The 20,037-nt window shown below is 43.8% G+C and overlaps 1 protein-coding gene across 1 annotated transcript in view; it reads right to left on the reverse strand.

Annotated features, from left to right (window-relative positions):
• Positions 1–223: 223 nt before the first annotated feature.
• The window catches only part of LOC121581292 (supervillin), a 43,830-nt gene continuing 24,016 nt past the window's right edge, over positions 224–20,037 (reverse strand). Inside the window, exons 13-35 of the mRNA XM_041896812.2 lie at positions 19,295–19,351; positions 17,377–17,454; positions 16,224–16,377; positions 14,476–14,568; positions 14,201–14,287; positions 13,704–13,881; positions 13,221–13,393; positions 12,917–13,072; positions 11,653–11,789; positions 10,602–10,749; positions 10,203–10,348; positions 9,178–9,353; positions 8,848–8,995; positions 8,416–8,612; positions 7,961–8,195; positions 7,581–7,686; positions 7,008–7,215; positions 6,573–6,706; positions 6,256–6,411; positions 5,818–5,961; positions 5,213–5,334; positions 4,867–5,022; positions 224–2,694 (exon numbers count right to left, since the gene is read on the reverse strand). Of these exons, the coding sequence (XP_041752746.2) occupies positions 2,608–2,694; positions 4,867–5,022; positions 5,213–5,334; positions 5,818–5,961; positions 6,256–6,411; positions 6,573–6,706; positions 7,008–7,215; positions 7,581–7,686; positions 7,961–8,195; positions 8,416–8,612; positions 8,848–8,995; positions 9,178–9,353; positions 10,203–10,348; positions 10,602–10,749; positions 11,653–11,789; positions 12,917–13,072; positions 13,221–13,393; positions 13,704–13,881; positions 14,201–14,287; positions 14,476–14,568; positions 16,224–16,377; positions 17,377–17,454; positions 19,295–19,351 (3,276 nt within the window). The 3' untranslated portion in view covers positions 224–2,607. The remainder of the gene's footprint in view (positions 2,695–4,866; positions 5,023–5,212; positions 5,335–5,817; positions 5,962–6,255; positions 6,412–6,572; positions 6,707–7,007; positions 7,216–7,580; positions 7,687–7,960; positions 8,196–8,415; positions 8,613–8,847; positions 8,996–9,177; positions 9,354–10,202; positions 10,349–10,601; positions 10,750–11,652; positions 11,790–12,916; positions 13,073–13,220; positions 13,394–13,703; positions 13,882–14,200; positions 14,288–14,475; positions 14,569–16,223; positions 16,378–17,376; positions 17,455–19,294; positions 19,352–20,037) is intronic.

Below are 20,037 nucleotides of genomic sequence, written 5' to 3' on the forward strand. Positions count from 1 at the left end.
GAACTTAAAAGGGCAGTGCAGTCAAAAACTTGATTTCCTGTTTAGAAAAAAAAACATATTTCCACACTATGAGGATGAAATAACACTCTGAAATTGTAAAATTTATGATAATGGCCTTTTAGTGTAAGAGCTTTGAAAAAAAGTGAAAAAATAAAAACACCTGGAAGTTCAGGTGTGATTGAGTTTTTGGCCCATAGCATGACATCACAATCTGATCTGTTTATTCTGACCAGTCATCTTTTATTTGCACATGTATCCTCCTACTTTGAAGGGGTACTCTAGAGTGTAGATTATCTTATTCGCCAATCAGGGCTGTGTATGTAAATATATTACAATTTCTATCAACACGCCCACACGATCAGACTGTGCATTTCAATGGCTAAAGGAGGCTCAGGGAAATAAATGATAAAAATATATATTTGTAGTCATTTTCATAAAATAAACACACACAGGGATTTATTAGACATACAGTGATGATTTAAAAATAAGAAAGACTGCATGGGGGCTTTAAGGGATGTTTGGCCTGAACAGTCTGAGGACAAAGAGCACCATCTGCTGGGCATAAGACAAACCGCTACAAAGTCAAGCAAGTTTTAGAGTGAATCTCAATTGTATTTCCTAGGGAGAATCTCAATTGGTTTGCTCGTCTCCTATCGCCTCTCTCCTCCGTCCTCTCCGCCTCCTTTTGAAAAAGGTCAAAGGTAATCGAGGAGAGGCGGCGAGGAGAGGCAACGTGGAAACAAATGAAATTAGACTCTTGCATGTCATCAGGCAAATTATGTTTACAGGGGTGGAATCCCAAAATAAATGTGTAATGTGTTAGCTAGTTGTGCAATACATTTTATAGATAAAAAGATAAGTAGCATATTGTTTTTAAATGTATGCATGCTTTTCTCCTTTGAGAGGGGATGTGGCAGATTTTAAAACACTTCCGCGCTAGGTCCTGGTAGGATACTCTTGTGCATCCTCTGCTGAACTAAGTAATCGAGGAGGGAAACATACTCCTCGGTTCACCTACTAACAAATTGACACCCTCCTCGACCACATCGGTTTCCGGGTCACGGAGAGGAGGTCGAGGAGTCGAGGAGAGGACAGACTTTTTCCCAATCTCCCCTAGATTCCTTGCATCCTCTCCTCATCTCTTTCTCAAAACACATTGGAGGATAAGGTCAGAGGGGAGGAACCACAGATCTTCTTCTCCAATGAGATTTGGAAAAAGAGATGAGGAGGGAGAATGTGAGTATTCAAGAAAATACAACTGAGATTCACTCAAATTAATACAAACTAACATCTATTTGGATTTTGGGATTTTCATTGTTGTTTATTTACCATTTATTTTATCACAAAGAAAGTCTTCGAAATGCAGACTAGAATTTCTGTATATAAACTGTACACAAAAGCAAGGCACTATACATTCAAAATTCATCAAGTTTTTTTCACGAAGAATTCCATGCCTTTAAAAATACAACCGTTTGTCATTTCTCAGGTACCTGTAAAGCTTAGATGTCATTATGACAGCCCCTGGCAAATACCATATTTGAGAACGCGAAACAAAAAGGTGCATACAAAAAAAAAACACTCCTACTGACATATTACACAATACTTTCAAGTTCAATACATTGTCCTCCTACAATATTTTTTATTATTTTTTATTTTTTACATAAATACAAATTCTTCTAAATACTTCACAAACACACACAACATTTAAAACATCACACCCAGAGACCACATCAGTGTGTATGTCATTCAAATGTCCATGGCATGAAACGCTGGCCTCCTTAATTCTTCTATCTGTTAAACCCTGATGAAGGCTACGGACCAATTTTAAACGCGTTGGTTTATTTTAACAATAAATAAGCCTTTTTATCAACTTCCACTGTCCTCGAAGAGTTGCTGAATTTCCTCTTCACTTCATATGGCATGAGCGGTGTCATAATAAGTGGAGACTTGTCTTACAGTACATACATACACAGTAGTACAGTATGAAGCAGAGAGAGAGAGAGTGCAGGTCCTGCTTTGTACAGTACCTGATAAAGCCACTCGTATACAATGTGCTTAGCAGAATTGTCATTTTCCTACATAGTTACATAACTGAAAGGTAAAAACACGATGCTACATGAGGCTAGCACACCTCAGCAGATCCTCCACCCCAGCCTCCTTTCATTTTTTTCCCCCTGTGACCCACTCAGAGAAGCTGTCCCTGAGAGTGTGTTCAGCAGAGGAAACTGGTGAGGGGTGGATGGCTCATAATAATGGCTGGAAGGGAGTGAATGGAATTGTATCAAACTCTTGGAAACCATGAGTTGGATACCTTTCCATTGATTCCATTCAACTGAAAATATGAGACCATCCACTGATTTAAAGTGTCACCAGCCACTACTGGGGTTCAGTCACATCGCTGGGAAGGAAGTTCTGGGGGACACAGCCTGGTGCCCTCCATCATGTCAACAGTCTCTGTGTCCTCTCTCCACAACCAACCTGATGAAGGCTAGGAGCCGAAACGCATTCGTTTTAACAATAAAGAAGCATTTTTATAAACTTCCACTGTCGTCCAAGAGTTGCTGAATTAATTTTTCTCTCCACAACCATCATCAGGTTAACTTTACACTAAAACAGTCCTTTAGCTTTCTTTAAGTTCACTTGCTTCCACCCTGGTAATCCTTCGTACTCCTCTCTCTTCATGTCCAATGCTTTCTGCATGGGGGAAAGAAATAGCTCCAATTACTACACTGCCAGAGTGAAGAGAGGAAGAGACTCAATAGGTCACCAAGGGTGGTCAATATATAGTCACATTGAATTCAAAACAATGTAACATCAAATAGTGAACCATCATTGATTATCATGCTCTGGTCTCACCAAAGTGCAAAGCCAAATACATTTTACACAGAAGTACACTCTTAGAAAGGATCTATTAGAACTTAAAACAGTTATTCGGCTGTCCCCACAGGAAAACCCTTTTTGGTTCTAGGTAGATCCCTTTTTAGTTCCAGGTAGATCCCTTTTGGGTTCCATGTAAAACCCTTTCCACAGAGGGTTCTAGCTGGAATCCAAAATAGTTCTACCTGGAACCAAAAAGGGTTCTCCTATGGGGACAACCGAAGAACCCTTTTGGAACCCTTTTTTCTAATACTGTAGTAAACCGCCTGAGCCCATGCTACAAAAACGTGAAGTGATCCACTGTGCTCCACCTTGCTGTGGAGAAAGAAAGAAAAGACAGGTGGAGTGGAGGGGTGCAGGTGGAGAAGGCAAGCATTACAGCCCAGAGGAAGAGGGAGAAGAAGAGTGAACCAGCGTGGTCAGAGGTTATTACAGTGAGTGAAGATGCTGTGTGCTTGAAGACAAGTAAAATCACCAGTGCTCATTTATCATAGTCTGCATCATAAATAACTCACCTTACCTGAATCCCCTAGAACCCAGCCTGAAAGGTGAGAGGAGAAGTTAGCCTGGACTCAGAGTTTATTACAGTGTTATTAGACATTAATAGGGAGCTGAAAGTAATCACATAAATTACATCAGTAGGTATCAATCATCTCAGAGTAGGAGTGCTGATCTAGGATCCCTGTCCATGTAATCTTATTCATTGTGATCTAAAAGGCTAAACTGATCCTAGATCACCACTCTGAAATGCTTGATACATACAGCCCCTGGTATCTCTGCCATTGGCATGCTACAGACCAAAGACCAAACATCTCTCTGGCCCTCTATCCTCATTGTAACCATGGTCACACTATTTGAGGAGGGGAGTTGACGCCCAAGGAGAGCGAGAACTCATTTCCTGAGTACACAGAGTGAGCTCCGACGCTGGACCCACTCTGTCCTCCTTCAGTGTGTGTTCGTGTGTGTGTTGAATTCTGCAAATAGAGATAAACACACATGGAGAGGGTCTCTCTCTTGTTGAATGGTGGGAGAGTAGAGGAGTGCACCCAGATTAGAGGTAATGTGTGAAATGGAGGGTGACCTGACTGGGCCAGTCTGTCTCTCTCTCTATCGCAAATGGTATCCTATTCCCTATATAGTGCACTACTTTTGGCCAGGGCTCATGTCAAAAGTAGTGCACTATAAAGGGAATAGGGGGCTATTTGGGACGCACCCGCTGTCACTATCAGTTCATGTACAGGACACAGTGTGACAGATACAGCTCTTATTCAAAGCTGCAGTCAGGAAGCAAGGTGCTGCTTCTCACATGTTCTGCGTTGAGCTTCTTATCTGTGGAAATCCCTTTGACCTTTTCATCCATCACACACAGAGGGGACCACACACACACACACACTATTTTTTATATCATTTAGCAGACGCTCTTATCCAGAGCGACTTACAGGAGCAATTAGGGTTAAGTGCCTTGCTCAAGGGCACATCGACAGATTTTTCACTTAGTCGGCTCGGGGATTAGAACCAGTGACCTTTCGGTTACTGGCACAACGTTCTTAACCACTAAGCTACCTGCCGCAACACACTCTGGTTCATGTATAACATGGACATACTGTATGTCTCCTGCATGTCCAAAACACATCAGAGATGAAGCTGACAACAATGCATTGATTTCAACAAAGCAATATTTAGAAACATAATGTGCCGATTTCCCAGACAAAGATTTAGCCTAGTCCTGGACTAAAAAGCTTTCTCAATTGAGATTCGCTTTTTAGTCTAGCACTAGGCCTAACCTTTGTCTGGGAAACCAGCCCATTCAATCTTAAATCAAGGTATCCTTTTCTCACAGAGTGTGTTAGAGCTGAATGGTTAGGGGGGTGTTCTCACCACATTGTGTATTTAATATAAACTGCAGCTGGACTCCTTTAATCTGTCATTATCAACTATTTCAGAGAGGGTTTGCCGTTAGATAAATAAAAACATTGAACTTGAACTCACCTCAAAGTCCTGGTCTGATAGGTAGATCTCCAGGCGGAGTGGGTCGACGCCCTCAGGAAGTGGGCGTGCCAGCAGCTCAGCCAGGGGATAGGTGTTCTGGCACAGCCTGGCCAGCACATCCTCCACCAAGATGATCTGGTTACACACCTCCGCCTCCTGACACACACACAGATACTGTTATGGTTCCAAGACAGAGGACATAAGAGCACTGCACATGTGTGTGTGTGTGTGTGTGTATGGGCTGTATGGTCAGAGTGTGTGTGTATGTGGGAGCTGTATGGTCAGAGTGTGTGTGTATGTGGGAGCTGTATGGTCAGAGTGTGTATGTGTGTGCCGAATAACCCACCCTCTCAGTGATCTCTGCGATGTCCTCTCTGTGCTCCCAGCTGGGAAACATGTTGGTAAATGTGAGAGGCTCCAGACCAGCATGGATCAGATACGACTTCTGAGGCTTCTTCTCATTCTTCTCTGCAGGAGGAAGTCAACCCATTTAGGATGCGGCCCTAATGGCACCCTATTCCCTATATAGTCTACTCATTTTGACCATAGCCCTGGGGATGTCAACTAGGGCACTATTTAGGGAATAGGATGCACTTCAGTAACAAATCCTAACTAGAGATACATGCCCTTAGTGAAAAGCTTTGCACGTTAACAGTACAATAAAATGCCATTTAGCAGACGCTTTTATCCAAAGCGACTTACAGTCATGCGTGCATACATTTTTACATATGGGTGGTCCCGGGGATCCAACCCACTACCCTGGCGTTACAAGCGCCATGCTCTACCAATTGAGCTACATAGGACCACATGAAACTAAATGGTCTTGAAAAGATAAACACCATATATGCACCTTTTAAACTTTAACCAAGAGATACAAGAGGTCAGAGATGACATCATATTTAAATTGTAATATCACACTGATGTCAAACAGATGACATCATCACATTCTACCTTTGCAGTACTGCAGCACCGTTTCCATGGCACACTTCCTGTCCATGTCCCATCGTATCCTGGCGGAGCCGGGGCTCTCACTGTCCTGGGGCCACCAGCCCTGCCACAGGTACACCTCATGGAAGTTATCCACCAGGAACAACGCTACAGGAAGAGGACAGGAAGATAAAGTAATTTTAGATCAGCTATTTCCAATAGTAAGCCCACAGTGAGAGCAGGGGGACAGTTGATTCCTCAAGATGAATGTGGACCTAACTTTACGGTACTACTGGTGGAAACAATCAAACAAACAAGCTCTGACATTTGCTTGCAGGTAAATCAACCTTAAGCAGACCTAATCCCCTTCCAATACTGATATACAGTATCTGTGTTGTGTTGTGTTGTGTTGCACTGCATTGCATTGCCTTGTGTTGTACTGTATTTTATTGTAGGACTCACCAGGCTGGGAGGCTTGGTACAGATCCTCCTGTAGGAAGGGCAGAGAGCTGACCAGGTCTGGAGCTCTGGAGGGGTGGAAGAACTCTGTGGCTACAAACTCCCCTGAAGAACTGCTCAGATGGAACAGCCGAGGGGTGAAGTTAAATTTACCCGGATCTAAAACAAAGAAATAATAATAATATTAAGTCAGAAGTATGATGAATAACTAGAGTGCTCTTTTGAAGCAAGCACACTAACAATCTGTTTATGCTTTAATGAGTCATTTCACTGCAATTGTGTGTGTGTGTGTGTGTGTGCGCAACAGTACTATACTGTACCTTGCAACATACAGTCGTAGGCCTTCCTGTCTTTCTTTCCGACAACATCCCAGAATCCCGTGGGCTCTGATCCCTCGTCACACTCGGTGATTGTCACCTTACTGCTGCTATGGAGCCCCGCCTCCAACGGACATCTAACAGACAACACATGGTTCAAATCCTCCACATACAATATACAGGTTGTGTACCAAATGGCACCCTATTCCCCATATAGTGCCCTATGGGGCCCAGGTCAAATGTAGTGCACTATATAGGGCATAGGGTGCCATTTGGGACACAGACGTCCCATATTACACATTTCATTATACATTTCATGACTAGGGACAAGAGTTTTTCCTGGTCAACTACTTGGCATAGTAAATTATCAGGAAAGCTAATGGGCCCTGGTCAGAAGTAGTGCACTATTTTGGCAATATGGTGCCATTTGAGACTCACTGTTCTTTGATCCTCTGTGCGGCGGTGAGGCCCACCAGGCGTGTGTGTTGCTGGGCCTTGCAGCCGTGCCACAGGTAGATGAGGGCCTTGTTGACATTCAGGAGGATCATGGAGCTCCTGGAGCGCAGGCTGCCGCAGTGACACACTACCTCCAGGAGGTGGCCCTCTACAGGGACATCCCCTCGCACGCAGTACAGACGCCATTCAGCTGGAATACATTGTAATAACATAGTCAGGAGACCTCCCCTCTCACACAGTACAGACAATCAGCTGGTAGCAGACGGACACGCGCGGTCAGTATGATACATATACACTGGTACTACTTCTCCTGATCACAGACACACAGGTACACAGACAGAAGCCCCTCTAACACGGCACACATTCACACATATGGTTGCACAATTCCTGTAACTTTCCAACCAGGATTTCTGGGAATTTGGGGAAAGTTACTGGAATTTTGTATCTCTAGTCACACAACAGCACTCCTAATAATACTGTAGAGCTGCATCTAACTGCTTAACCAACCCTTCTGAGGGCTATGACATCATACTGCTAACCAGGATAGATCCCTACTCTGTGTGTTCTCCTCTTCCTCCTCTCTCTTCCCACAGTGTATGATCATCCCCCCGTTGAAACACTGGAGGAAACAAGGGAGCTCCTTCCCCTGCTGTACCTGGACCTGTTGGGAGAGAGACACAGGGACAACGCTGACACAGGTCATATGTATCATGGGCTGCTCTCAGATCAGTGACAGTAGATCCATGTAAGCATGGATTTAGACTGCATCTAAAATGACACCCTGTTCCCTATATAGTGCACTACAAAAGTGTATTTTCTATATGGTGCACTCTGGCACTCTGGTCTGGTATGGGGGCTTAGTTTAAAATGAGTGCACTATATAGGGAATAGGGTGCCATTTGAGATGCAGCCTTAGTATTTAGGGTTGACAGTACCTGTGCCCCTCTCTCCTCATCCAGCTCCACTGTCATCAGTGCTGACGTTCCTTTCTCGCTCACGGTGGAGTTCCGTCCCTGCCAGAAGAAGTAGGAGCACTTTTCTTTGCCAGGGCCTGCACTCCTCTGCTCCGGGTTCTGCCTCCTCCCAACTGCTGCGCTCACCATGTACTTCCACTTCACAACATACGCATCTCCTTCATGGAACTGGCCTATACTCTGCTTGGGCAGCCGGCTGGAATAAGAAGAATATTCCAATATTTATAAAGCGTTTTTCCAATGTTCACAGCACTTTAAATAGTAAGGACCACAATGGAAATTGTGGTAGACTTTATTGTGCTTTTAATCCTAGATAATTTTAATGTATGTATTGTTGTACTCTAATGGCTGAGGCAGATCTATACGTAATTTCAAATATGTCAAATCAAATTCATTCATTCAAGGGGGAAACTGACCTGTAGTCAAATTCCAGGATGTGCCAGACATCCACAGACACCGTGCTGATCTCTAGAGTCCTCATCCTGTCCTCTCCTTCTATAGAGCCATGGCCTCGGCCCACATTCAACCCATCCAGCACAGTGCTGACTGCTGTCTGGAGTATAGGCAGCATCAATGCTGCATCATACGGCCTGCACTCCCACCCCGGCGTCTCCTGAGAGAGAAAGAGAGAGGGAGATAGAGAGGGGGGAGGGGTGTAGAGAGAGAGACATTCAGAAAACTCTTGGGTCATGGGGTCTGAGAGAGAGAGAGAGAGAGAGAGAGAGAGAGAGAGAGAGAGAGAGAGAGAGAGAGAGAGAGAGAGAGAGAGAGAGAGAGAGAGAGAGAGAGAGAGAGAGAGAGAGAGAGAGAGAGAGAGAGAGAGAGAGAGAGAGAGAGAGAACACATACTTTCTGCTCACTGACTTGCTCATTGGTGTTCTTTGGTTGTGGTTTCTTAATGTCTGCCCAGTCCAGGAACTTCTCTTTGAACAGGGTAGTCTCATTGTGCTCTGTCAGCCTACCGAATATGGCCCAGTCAGGACGGCCCTGGCCCTTCCTGTAGACACACACACACACACAGAGAACAAGAGAGTGAGAGCACAGGCTTTAGCACAAGGCCTATACACAAATAAATCTAGGACAAACAGTCCCTGAGGTTATGATTTGAGTAAGTGGTGGAGATTTTGTGTGTCTGTGCGTGCGTGTTTGTCTGTGTGTGTGTGTGTGTTGGTTGCCTGCCTGGGTATGAGTTTATTGCATCCTCCAGGGTCCAGAGGGTTGATATCACAGCAGGTGTAGTCAAAGGTTCCGTTCCACAGGTGTTTAGCCAGCTGGAAGGCTACTTTCCTCTGGGCCAGAGTCACCTCCTTACCGTGCCACACATACACCTCACTGCCAAAGTCAAACACCAACACCTGCAGTGGGGCACAACAACAACAGTGTGGCATCAGAATGGGCACAGAGCAACAGCTATGGCACAATGATGGCCATTCCGGTAAACATTTGGTTGCAATAATATGAAGTTTATTGATAGCAGAGGAGGCTAGTGGGAGGAGCTATAGGATGACGGGCTCATTTTAATGGCTGGAATGGAATTAATGGAAAGGTATCAAACTACATCCAACATATGGAAATCAGAGTCATATATTTAGAGAGTTAGGACCATATAATTGGGAATTAATTTAATAGGATCTCTATGGTTAGGACCATAGAATTAGGAATTAGAATACTAGCATGGATATGAACCTTCTTATGATGGGATAAAGGTCAGCCATTTTGGTCAGGGAGTTGGTCAACCATGGTTTGCCAGTGCTGTGATAAGATATTGTGTAAAATAATGAAGTTGAAGAATGTATCTGCACTGTATGTTTGCTATCTAGCTAGCCAGTCAGTTTTAGAGGAATGATTCCATTAATTCAAACAATTCAGTCAATCCACAGCCACACACTGGCTGAAATCAGTTGATGATAGGACTTAGACAAGTTGTAAATGCATCAAGTACTGATATTGTATCTTACAATAGCACTCACCGCTTCCCAAGAAAACTCAAATTGAGCCATGTCTGTTGACATGTACACTACCGGTCAAAAGTTTTAGAACACCTACTCATTTAAGGGTTTTTAGAGGCTATTTATACAGAACTTTTGTATAAAACCTGTATAAACTGTATTTATAATTATATGACAATATTTTAGGTTGACAATAATTCCATTACACAATTTCTGATATATCACATGCCTTACTTGATGAGTCCAGTCACGTACCTCTTTGGACTCCAGTAGTGTGCTGCGAGGAACCTTCCCCCACTGGTCATCATCAGGAACGAGCTTGTCATCCAGCAGACGGAAGATACAGTTAGTCTCCACGATGGCACTCTCAAACAGCTCATCCTCCTCCGGTGGCCCGGCAGCTGTAGGAAGACACACACACAAACACATACGATATCAAGATAAAGGCTTCTGATGACCTGTAGCTAAATTAACTTAGTCCCAATTCTCCACTCTTTCCCAAAGTGTGCACTTGCACACTTCCCGTCATGATTTAACAACGGTGGAAACTCCCTCCAGCCAGTGATTCCACCAATGCTTTCGGATCAATGACAGGAAGTGTGCAAGGAGGTGGAGAATTGCGACACAGACATGGCCTCTGGTGCTGTTGCTTACACTGGTAGGTCTGCTGTCCTCTCAGGATCTTCCAGAACTCTGTGGCTGCAGGGCTCTGGGGGTTGACCCCTTCCTCGATGGTGTGGATCTGGCTCGCTCTGCAGCCCAGATCCTTCTTAGTCTGGATAAACAATGCCAGCTCAGAAGCCTACAGTACGAGAGAGATACAACAGCAGAAAATGTCACTACCTAAAATACATACACTGTCCATGTCAATACCGTATATAGAGTACAATACAAGTACTGTCAGCCTTGTAAGGGGCTAAGGTCAGCATTAGATTGACTTGCAAAGGCCAATGTCAGAGCCTGCTTGTTTTAGTAGTGTTTTATGTTATAATGACGAGTCAGCGTTCATCTTGAGAGATCAAGGGTCTCCATGCTCTAACTGTGGGCGTACTGTAGTTCGATGTCTGCCTAATGACACCCGATTTGATACAAGTTAAAAATACTGTAGCTAGTATAGTAAATATAAGGGTTGAGAAAAACAATGTATCCTGGGGGAATCAAGCTAAAGTCACTGTGTGTTTGAAACTGTGTACTATACAAAAACAGGACACTTTCCATGGGGAATGGGAGCTGCTGTAGAAACAGATGGCACAGCTCTCTCTGCTACAATGAGAGAACAGCACAAATGAACAGTGTGTCTGTGGCCCTATTCCCTATAAACTGCATTACTTTTGACCAGGGCCCATAGGATAACCATTATCACAGAAAATATGTCTACTTCAACAGAAAAACACGACAACCCATCACCAGCTGTTGTCTGTGTGGGAGACATGTTAAAGTAACATAAGGAGTCACTTCCTTAAAAATCCCATCCAAAAGGCCTTATTAAACATCTGCCTGCCCCCTAAAATAACCCCCAGCTTTTAATCACAAATTACAACTAACCCAACCCCAGAGGACAGGGATTAACACACAAGACATTTCCTTAATCCTGAAAGTTATTATTCCACACTGACACAGTCGGAGAGACAAGGACACACACACACACACAGACACAGACATACACACACACACACACACACACAGTCAATAGACAGGGACTCACTTTGGCTTTCTCGATGACATTCGCGAACTCTCCCATCCAGACAAAGCAGTGTTGAGGAGTAACCAGGAGGAAGCAGTCGCCACTGTTCAGGGTCGAGGCTCTGGGCTCCACTAGTCTGGTCTGGATGTGACGGCGGCCTGGGTAGATAAGAGAGAGGGTGAGGTTGTGTCTGAAATGGCACCCTATTCCCAATATACAGTAGTGCACTACATGGTACCATATTCCCTGACAAAAGCCTCAAGTGAATAGGGGCCCATAGGGCTCTGATCAAAAGTAGTGCACTACAGTATATAGGGAATAGGGTGCCATTTTGAACGCAACCTGAGGCTCAGGATACAATACATTTTTGTTATACTATGACGTAACTTATGTTGTTGTCTGTCATGATCCGAGCAACTCTGCTATTCTTGGCTTGATTATTTTAGTCTAGAAGGTGGACACGGTCACATCTGCACCGGAAATCATATTCTGCATTTGGTGTGAGTGTTTGTGTGTGTGTGTGTGTGTGTGTGTGTGTGTATGTGTGCCTCTGCGTATATGTGTCAACCACATGTTTTAACTATCCCAACATGACCCTCTCTCTATCTTTCCCCTCTGCATGACTGGCCCTAATATTGTGCGCTCTCTAGCAGACACACACACACACACAGAGAGAGATTAAAGGACAGCACAGGTCCGCCCTGCCTGCATACCAGACTCTGATGGACAATCACTCCTGAGTTAACCATGTCAGAGAAAAAAACTCAGTCTGCATCTCAAATGGCACCCTATTCCCTAAAAGTGCACTAATTTTGAGCAGAGCCATATAGGCCCTGGTCAAAAGAAGTGAACTATGAAGGGAATAGGATGTCATTTGGGTGCAACATCCTACTTCAATGACGCAGAGTTCTCCAGAAATAACTTGATTTGTCCTCTTTACCTGTCCTCACCTGTCCTCATTCAGGAACAACCTGGCTGTGGAATATTCTCTGTCCTGTTCATATTTTGCTATGACATTGACGTTGGTCAATGTCAAAATAAATGCTGGTCTTGAATTGATTCAGCTCACCTCAAAACCAAAGTTTGTCAGACGTTTCAAGACCTTAAAGGTGGGTGCGATGAGTAGCTAGCTATATGCCTCAAAATGTATAGAAAAGATACTACAGACACATCTAGGTCATATTCATTAGGTATGAAAGTGAATAAAACAGAAACAGGGAGGTATCTATGTTTTGAAAAGATGTGCACTAATGAATAAAGCTCAGTAATGCAGTAGGCGTCTCACCTTTGACCTGCATCAGCATGAGGTTCTTGTACGGCACAGCGCTGTTGTTGGACATCTGCTCTGAGATGTTGACGCTCCTCAGACTCACATTGCTGAAGTTCTCCTTACTTGCCAGTCCAGCCAGGGCTGCATCCGAGTACTCCGAAGTCTTATTCACTAAAACTCACAGGACGAGGAGTGTGTGAGGGCTAGACATTATGTGTGAGGACTAAACACGCGCACGCACACACACACACTCACTCTGGCTTGCGCGCACGTGCACACACGCGTACGCACACACACACACACACACGCACGCGCTCACTCTTCTCATCCTTGATCCTCTTGCTCTCTATGAGGCCGATGTTGAGTCTCTGCTCAGTGTACTCGTGTCTGATGTCCTCCCTGGCCGCCAGCATCTTCAGCGGGTTCTTAGACGACTGGACATTCCTAGATGGTCTCACTGCTCGTTTGTGCTGCGCTATGGCTGAGGTCAACCTGTATAGGGAGGGACAGAGGGGCGGAAGAGAGGGGGCGAGGGAGAAAGGGACAGGAAGGGGGGAGAGAGGGCATGTAGATGTAGTGAAAGATACAATGTAGCTACACCCAATATCACATGTCTGCTCCGACCAAAGTAGGGTTGCAGAAATCCTGTAACTCTGAAAATTCCCAAGTTTTCCAGCTTCCAGATTTCCTCCTTATTCCAGGAATATTCCATCCAGGATTTCTGGAAAATGTTTGGGAAAGTTATCAGAATTTTGCAACCCTAGAGCAAAGACATCATTAGTTGGTTAAATCATTTGCTTACTTGGGCACCTGAGTGCCGAAGATGGCGTCAAAGTCCTCGTCGATCTCGATTCTGCTGGGCATGCGTGGGAAGTCAGCCACGTGACGGTAGAACTTGGAGAAGATCTCATCATCCATCCTCATCACCTCCTTCACAGCCTTCTCTGTCACTGTCAGGGTGGTCTCCTGAAGACCTGCCACTAGGGGAAACACAGAAAAGTAAGCCTTGTCCAAACCAGAGCGGCCCATCTGCTCCCTCTCTGTCACTGTCAGGGTGGTCTCCTGAAGACCTGCCACTGATAGAAACACAGTAAAGGTCCAATCACTACTGTAAATGACTACTGTAACAGACGTCACGCTGCTTGATTAACAGAATAGCTTCCTTCCTCACAAGCCCACACTGGTATTCGATATTTGATCTTCTGTCTCACAACACTCTTTAACATCTTTAGCCAGCTACGCCACTGAAAAGCCTTTCATGGCGTGGGTAGAGGCAACTGAAAAACTATTAGCACCAACCTTTACTGTTCAGATGTCCCAAAAATGTCTCCAATTTATCCAGCTTTTTATCCGACTCCAAGTTCATCTCTGGTCTGGCTTCGATTTCTGGTGGATAAAACACAAAATCAGACAACAGAGTTAAAAATATTCCTGACAGATATAGTATGGTCATGTTGTGATTGTATATTTTAAAATAATTGTGATTAGGGTTGAAAAATTCTGGTAATGTTCCCCAAATCTCGGTTGGAATTTTGCAACCCTACATTGCATCTTTCAGTACGTGTATGACTGACCCTCCTGCGGTTTGATGGTAGGCACGTTGCTCTTGAGTTTGGTGGAGACAGGAGACAGGATGGGGCTGATGACTGAGGAGGAGGCTGCCAGACCTGCAAACACAACCACACTGAGAGGAGAGAAAATCATACTATCCTCTAGGAACCTCTGGCTAGACCTTTTATCATTACACATCAGGAGAAGTTTCCTTTTTTACAACCAAATCTCCATTTTCTTATGTAGATGAAACGTTATATATAGAAGGGTCCAGAAACCCTTCTTGTGATTTCACTTGTTTTTTATAAACTTACCCCAAACAGCGAATCACTTTCTCATCCTTGTTGTGCAGTTTGGGGTCCTGAAAAAACTTGAACAAAGGCTCCAAAAACACTCTATACTTTTTTTTATAAATGGCAAAGCTCTCAGCATAGTGATGCAGGTCTTTAGATGTTGTACACATGAAACTGTGTCATTCTGAACTTTATCCACAACGTTATATTCCTTTTGTGCGACTCGAGCCGTTTCCCCTATCCAGCTGTTCCATTCTCTGTGTAGCCTGCTGCTACATGTAACTGCCAAAATAAAGGAAACACCAACATAAAGTGTCTTAATAGGGCTTTGGGCCACCACGAGCCACCAGAACAGCTTCAATGCGCCTTGACATAGATTCTACAAGTGTCTGGAACTTCCTGTGTGGAAGCACCTGCTTTCTATATACTTTATATCCCACATTTACTCAAGTGTTTTCTTTATTTTGGCAGTTACCTGTAGAAGGGACAGAGAGGTATCACTCAAGTCTCAACAAAATGGAATATAACCTTGCAGATAAAGTTAGGAATGACACAATTTCATGTGTACAACATCTGAAGACCTGCATCACTATACTGAAAGATTTGCCGTTTCTAAAAGTAATATTTTTGGAGCCTTTGATCATGTTTTTTCAGGGGCCCCATACCGCACAACGAGGATGAGGAAGTGATTGGCTGTTTCTCAAAAACAAGTGAAATCTCAAAAAAAGGTGTCTGGACCCTTCTATAACATGCCATTTATATAAAAAATAGAGATTTGGTTGTGAAAAAAAAAACGTCTCCTTTAATATCTATTGGTGTGTAGTTGTGATCATGCCATATGTTGTTTGTTATGTATGGTGGTTATATATCTGCAATCCTGCCTATTAATTGCCCCTTGTGAAATAAATAGTATTTTGATATTATTATTGTAATTGTTTTCATGTAGTTGGGTAGCCTCATGAGTCTCCAGTGGACTGTAAAGGCTTCCACATTCTTTGGTTTTACATCTAACTAGGATGTTTGGTGCAACATTTCTCAAGAGATTTTTTTTCTCACAAAAACAAGTCGTCTATCTATCGTTGAATGACAACCTACACTTAATTGAAGAATCCCTACTGTTGCCCAATCACCGACAAATGGGTGTAGACTTTGGCTTACGAACTTCGGCTTGCCTCGAGAAAAAATGTTGTGTGCACGAACAGCCGAAGAAACCCTTGCCAATGGTCAAAACAAGTAAAAACTTCACAAAATGTTGTCATAATTTATGCACAAACTGTTCCAAACAGTTTTGGCTGGGAAGCATGCGGACGGCTTAAGTTGACCATGAGTGTACCGTGCTCTGACCTTTCTTGTAGCCACGGTGTACTAACCTTTCTTGACTATGCGTGCAGCCACGGGGTACTAACCTTTCTTGACAATGCGTGCAGCCACGGGGTACTAACCTTTCTTGACTATGCGTGCAGCCACTGTTTACTAACCTTTCTTGACCATGCGTGCAGCCACAGTGTACTGGGTAGAGTCGTTGGCCACCCCCTTGCCTTTAGACACCCAGGACTCCTCCCGTGTTGAGATCATCTGCTTCCTCTCCTCTATGGACATCTGAGCCTGGTTCTCCATCTCCTCTCCCATCCTCTGAACACACACAGTTACACACTGTTACATACAGTATACTGTTACACATACTGTAACACACAGTCACATACTGTTACCTACTGGTAAGTACACGGTTTCATATAGGGTTAAATGCTGTACAGTAAGGTCACCAGTGATGCATTGGTTAATAAATAGGTGGGTAAACACTGATCACCGTTCGCGGTGACTAAAGTAACGCTCCCTATCTTTTTAATGCATTTCTTCAGCAAAAGGTGGGTAAATGCTCACGCAAAATAAAAAATTTGCGTAAACAGTGTTTACATGTGTTTACCCTCGACTAAACCACTGAAGGTCACTGTATCACTCTGATCATAAGAGAACAAAAAAACAACAACTTGGAAATCAGTGGTGGCTGGTGAAGGGAGGACGGCTCATAGCCATTAGGCTGGAATGGAACTGTATCAAACACATAAAAACCATGCCATTCCAATGATTCCGTTCCAGCCATTACAATGAGTCCATCCTCCGATTTAAAGTGACACCAGCCACAACTGCTCTGATTATATGAGGACAAAACCCCAAAATCTTGGAAATGAAAGCAACACAGTACAGTAGCTTTGTCTTTGTAGAACAATCCCATAGAAATGTAATACTACTCATACACACAAACAAAGAGACAGAGTACAGTAGGATAAGTAGAAATAGGGGGAGGTGTTCAAATCGTGTGCACACTCATTAACGTAGCTAAATTTGATTTTAGTGGACAGGGAAAAGACAGATGCATAATCACCAAACCTTTCAGTGACATGCATGAAGGGATAATGGAAGACCACCGTGCGAGTCTTAAATGACACCCTAATCCCTATAGGATTCTGGTCAAAAGTAGTTCCCTAAATACGGGATAGATGACCAGAGCCCTATGTGCCCTGGTCAAAAGTAGTGCACTATATAAGAAATAGGGTGCAATTTGAGACTCAGCCCAAGCTTCCAGTACAGGCAAAACAGTGAAACATGGAAAGGTCAGCTGCGTGTTCTTACCTGACTATGAGGGTCAATAACTTGGCACTTATGGCCAAGGGAGATGGGAGGAAAATATGTGGAGGAATAGACAGGCTCCTAAGGACAGAGGTGATTGGATACGTGGATAAGAGGAGAAGATGTGGAGGGAGGAAATAGGGAGGGATAGGAAAGAAAGGCAGACATATACAGAGGGATGCTAGAGAATAGGGTTGGGCAGCCAGGTATATGATCATACCATATACCGGGGTATTTTGAAGGTATGAAAAACTGGATGGCGCCCCAACCCTACTAGAGAAAGGGATGCAAAGGAAGGAGAGTTACCAAACCATACCATTACAAACCAGAAATCATACACAACAAGTTGTGACAAAGAGACCCAGAGCGAGATACTGAGAGCCACTGAGGGACAACTCACAGAGATTATTTTGGATAAATCAAGTCTGAAGTCATGATGGTGTTTCCAGGGCTGAAGCAGACTGAGCCGGGGTTCCCCAGTCAAACCTTTAGCTGGTTCACAATGTCTTTTCCCCTTTAAAGAGAGACAACATCTCCAGAGGACCATCAACTGAGCCCCACATCCATACACTTCACATGAAATGCAAAGACATGCAACAGTGGAGGCTGGTGAGGGGAGGACGGCTCATAGCAATGGCTGGAATGGAAAAAATGGAACAGTATCCAACTCATGGAAACCATGTCTTTGATGTTTGATACCATTCCATATATTACGTTCCATCCATTACTATGAGTCTGTCCTCCAATTTAAAGTCCCACCAGCCACCACTGGCATGCAAGTGTTAAGTGTTTAATCATGAACATATACAGAGGTGCTTGAATACAAATTAATCGGTAACTAGCAATGCACATTGCAGCTGCTGTACCCAATACCCATCACACAGCACATGATACAGGGTTTCCCAAACTCGGTCCTGGGGACACTGCCTGGGTGCACGTTTTGGTTTTTGCCCTAGCACTACACAGCTGATTCAAATAATCAACTCATCATAATAATAATAATAATATAATATGCCATTTAGCAGACACTTTTATCCAAAGCGACTTACAGTCGTGCGTGCATACATTATTTTTTTGTGTATGGGTGGTCCCGGGGATCGAACCCACTACCTTGGCGTTACAAGCGCCGTGCGCTACCAGCTGAGCTACAGAGGACCACGATGATTATTTGAATCAGCTGTGTAGTGCTAGGGCAAAAAACTAAACATGCACCCAGGGGGGATCCCAGAACCAAATTTGTGAAACCCTGGTCTAGACAAGCCAGTGACGAATGTCTCAGTGACAATCTGTGATACAGTCATGAAGAGAGAGAGGCCATTTTGTTCTGTCACTACTGACTTATGTAATAAATATTCATTTATTTTGTTGAATCAAGTCTTTCTCCATCACTACTATGCAGAGTGCAGTTCAAAAAGCAAACATTTTGAGGAGAAAAACAAGCAGTGACTGGCAGCATCGTAGCAACAAACGCATAGCATCTTATCTCTGAACACTATAGCGTAGCTATATTGACTTCAAATCAAGCAAAAGTGCAAGGAGTTCATTCTAAAGCTAAGTCCATTACCAGCATCCCATAACACAGCCACAAACCACAAGAGGGAGGATAGCATCAGACCACAGCAACACTGAAGAGCAGTGAACAACTAGGGTAGCACATTTCTGGTAATTTGCCCAAAATTCCCAGGTTTTCCAAGGAGGGAATAAGTAGGAAAATCAGGGAATTCTTCAGCCGGGATTTATGGAAAACCTGGGAATTTTGGGAAAGTTACCGATATTTTGCAACCCTCATCAGACCACTGCAACACTGAACAGCAGTGAACAACAGAACAGAACAGAAGAGACTGAAAGAAGCAGCAGGTCACACACAGAGCTCAGTGGACCACCGTTGGCACTGGGGCACAGCACCGTCGTCAGGCCTTACCCACAGCTGGTCAGACACAGTGACAGCAGCGAACTCATCAATAACCATCCCTTCCTCCTGAAGACAGGGGAAACACAACACAGGGGAAACACATAGCATGTTCAAAGGGAGAAGGCTAGTGCTAGGCTAGTAGAAAATGTGCCAAACACGCCAGAAATGTTGACCTATCAAATATCGCGTGGCATATATTTTGGAACCTTGGCTAGTAGAACGTCACCTGGGCTAGTAGAAATTGTAGTCTACTAACCCAACTGGCCAGTAATTCCAACCCTAGCCCCAACCCATTACTGTTGCTACTGTAACATGAGGCTTAGAAGAAGTGTGATCAACGGGAGGATTTAACATGAAGTATTAAGTACACAAACAGACAGGATTTGACCCAGATTACAGCACAATGGGGTGCATCATTAACAGAAAGGAGGGGCGATTAAATTATTCCAAGAAGTCAGTGTCTCTGTTTTAGATATAATCTGAACTGAATATGCTCAGTTAAACCAGAATTTTTGTGAAGTAGCATAACGTAGACTAATTCATTAATTCAATGTAATACTGTACAGTAAAAAGTACATTAAACTATACATATAATCACATGCCATTCTGTAACCATATTGTCAAATGAGATCTTGGTGGCATTAGCACTAGTTTAAGTGAAACTCCATCTTCAATCAGAGTGTGCAATTTTGACTTGATCTTGTCCCAGTGTAAAGTAGAAAAGGGATTTCTCCAAAGGCCCCAGATTGCTA

This window comes from Coregonus clupeaformis, chromosome 14 (genome assembly GCF_020615455.1).
Source record: "Coregonus clupeaformis isolate EN_2021a chromosome 14, ASM2061545v1, whole genome shotgun sequence".
NCBI classification, from domain to species: Eukaryota; Metazoa; Chordata; class Actinopteri; order Salmoniformes; family Salmonidae; genus Coregonus; species Coregonus clupeaformis.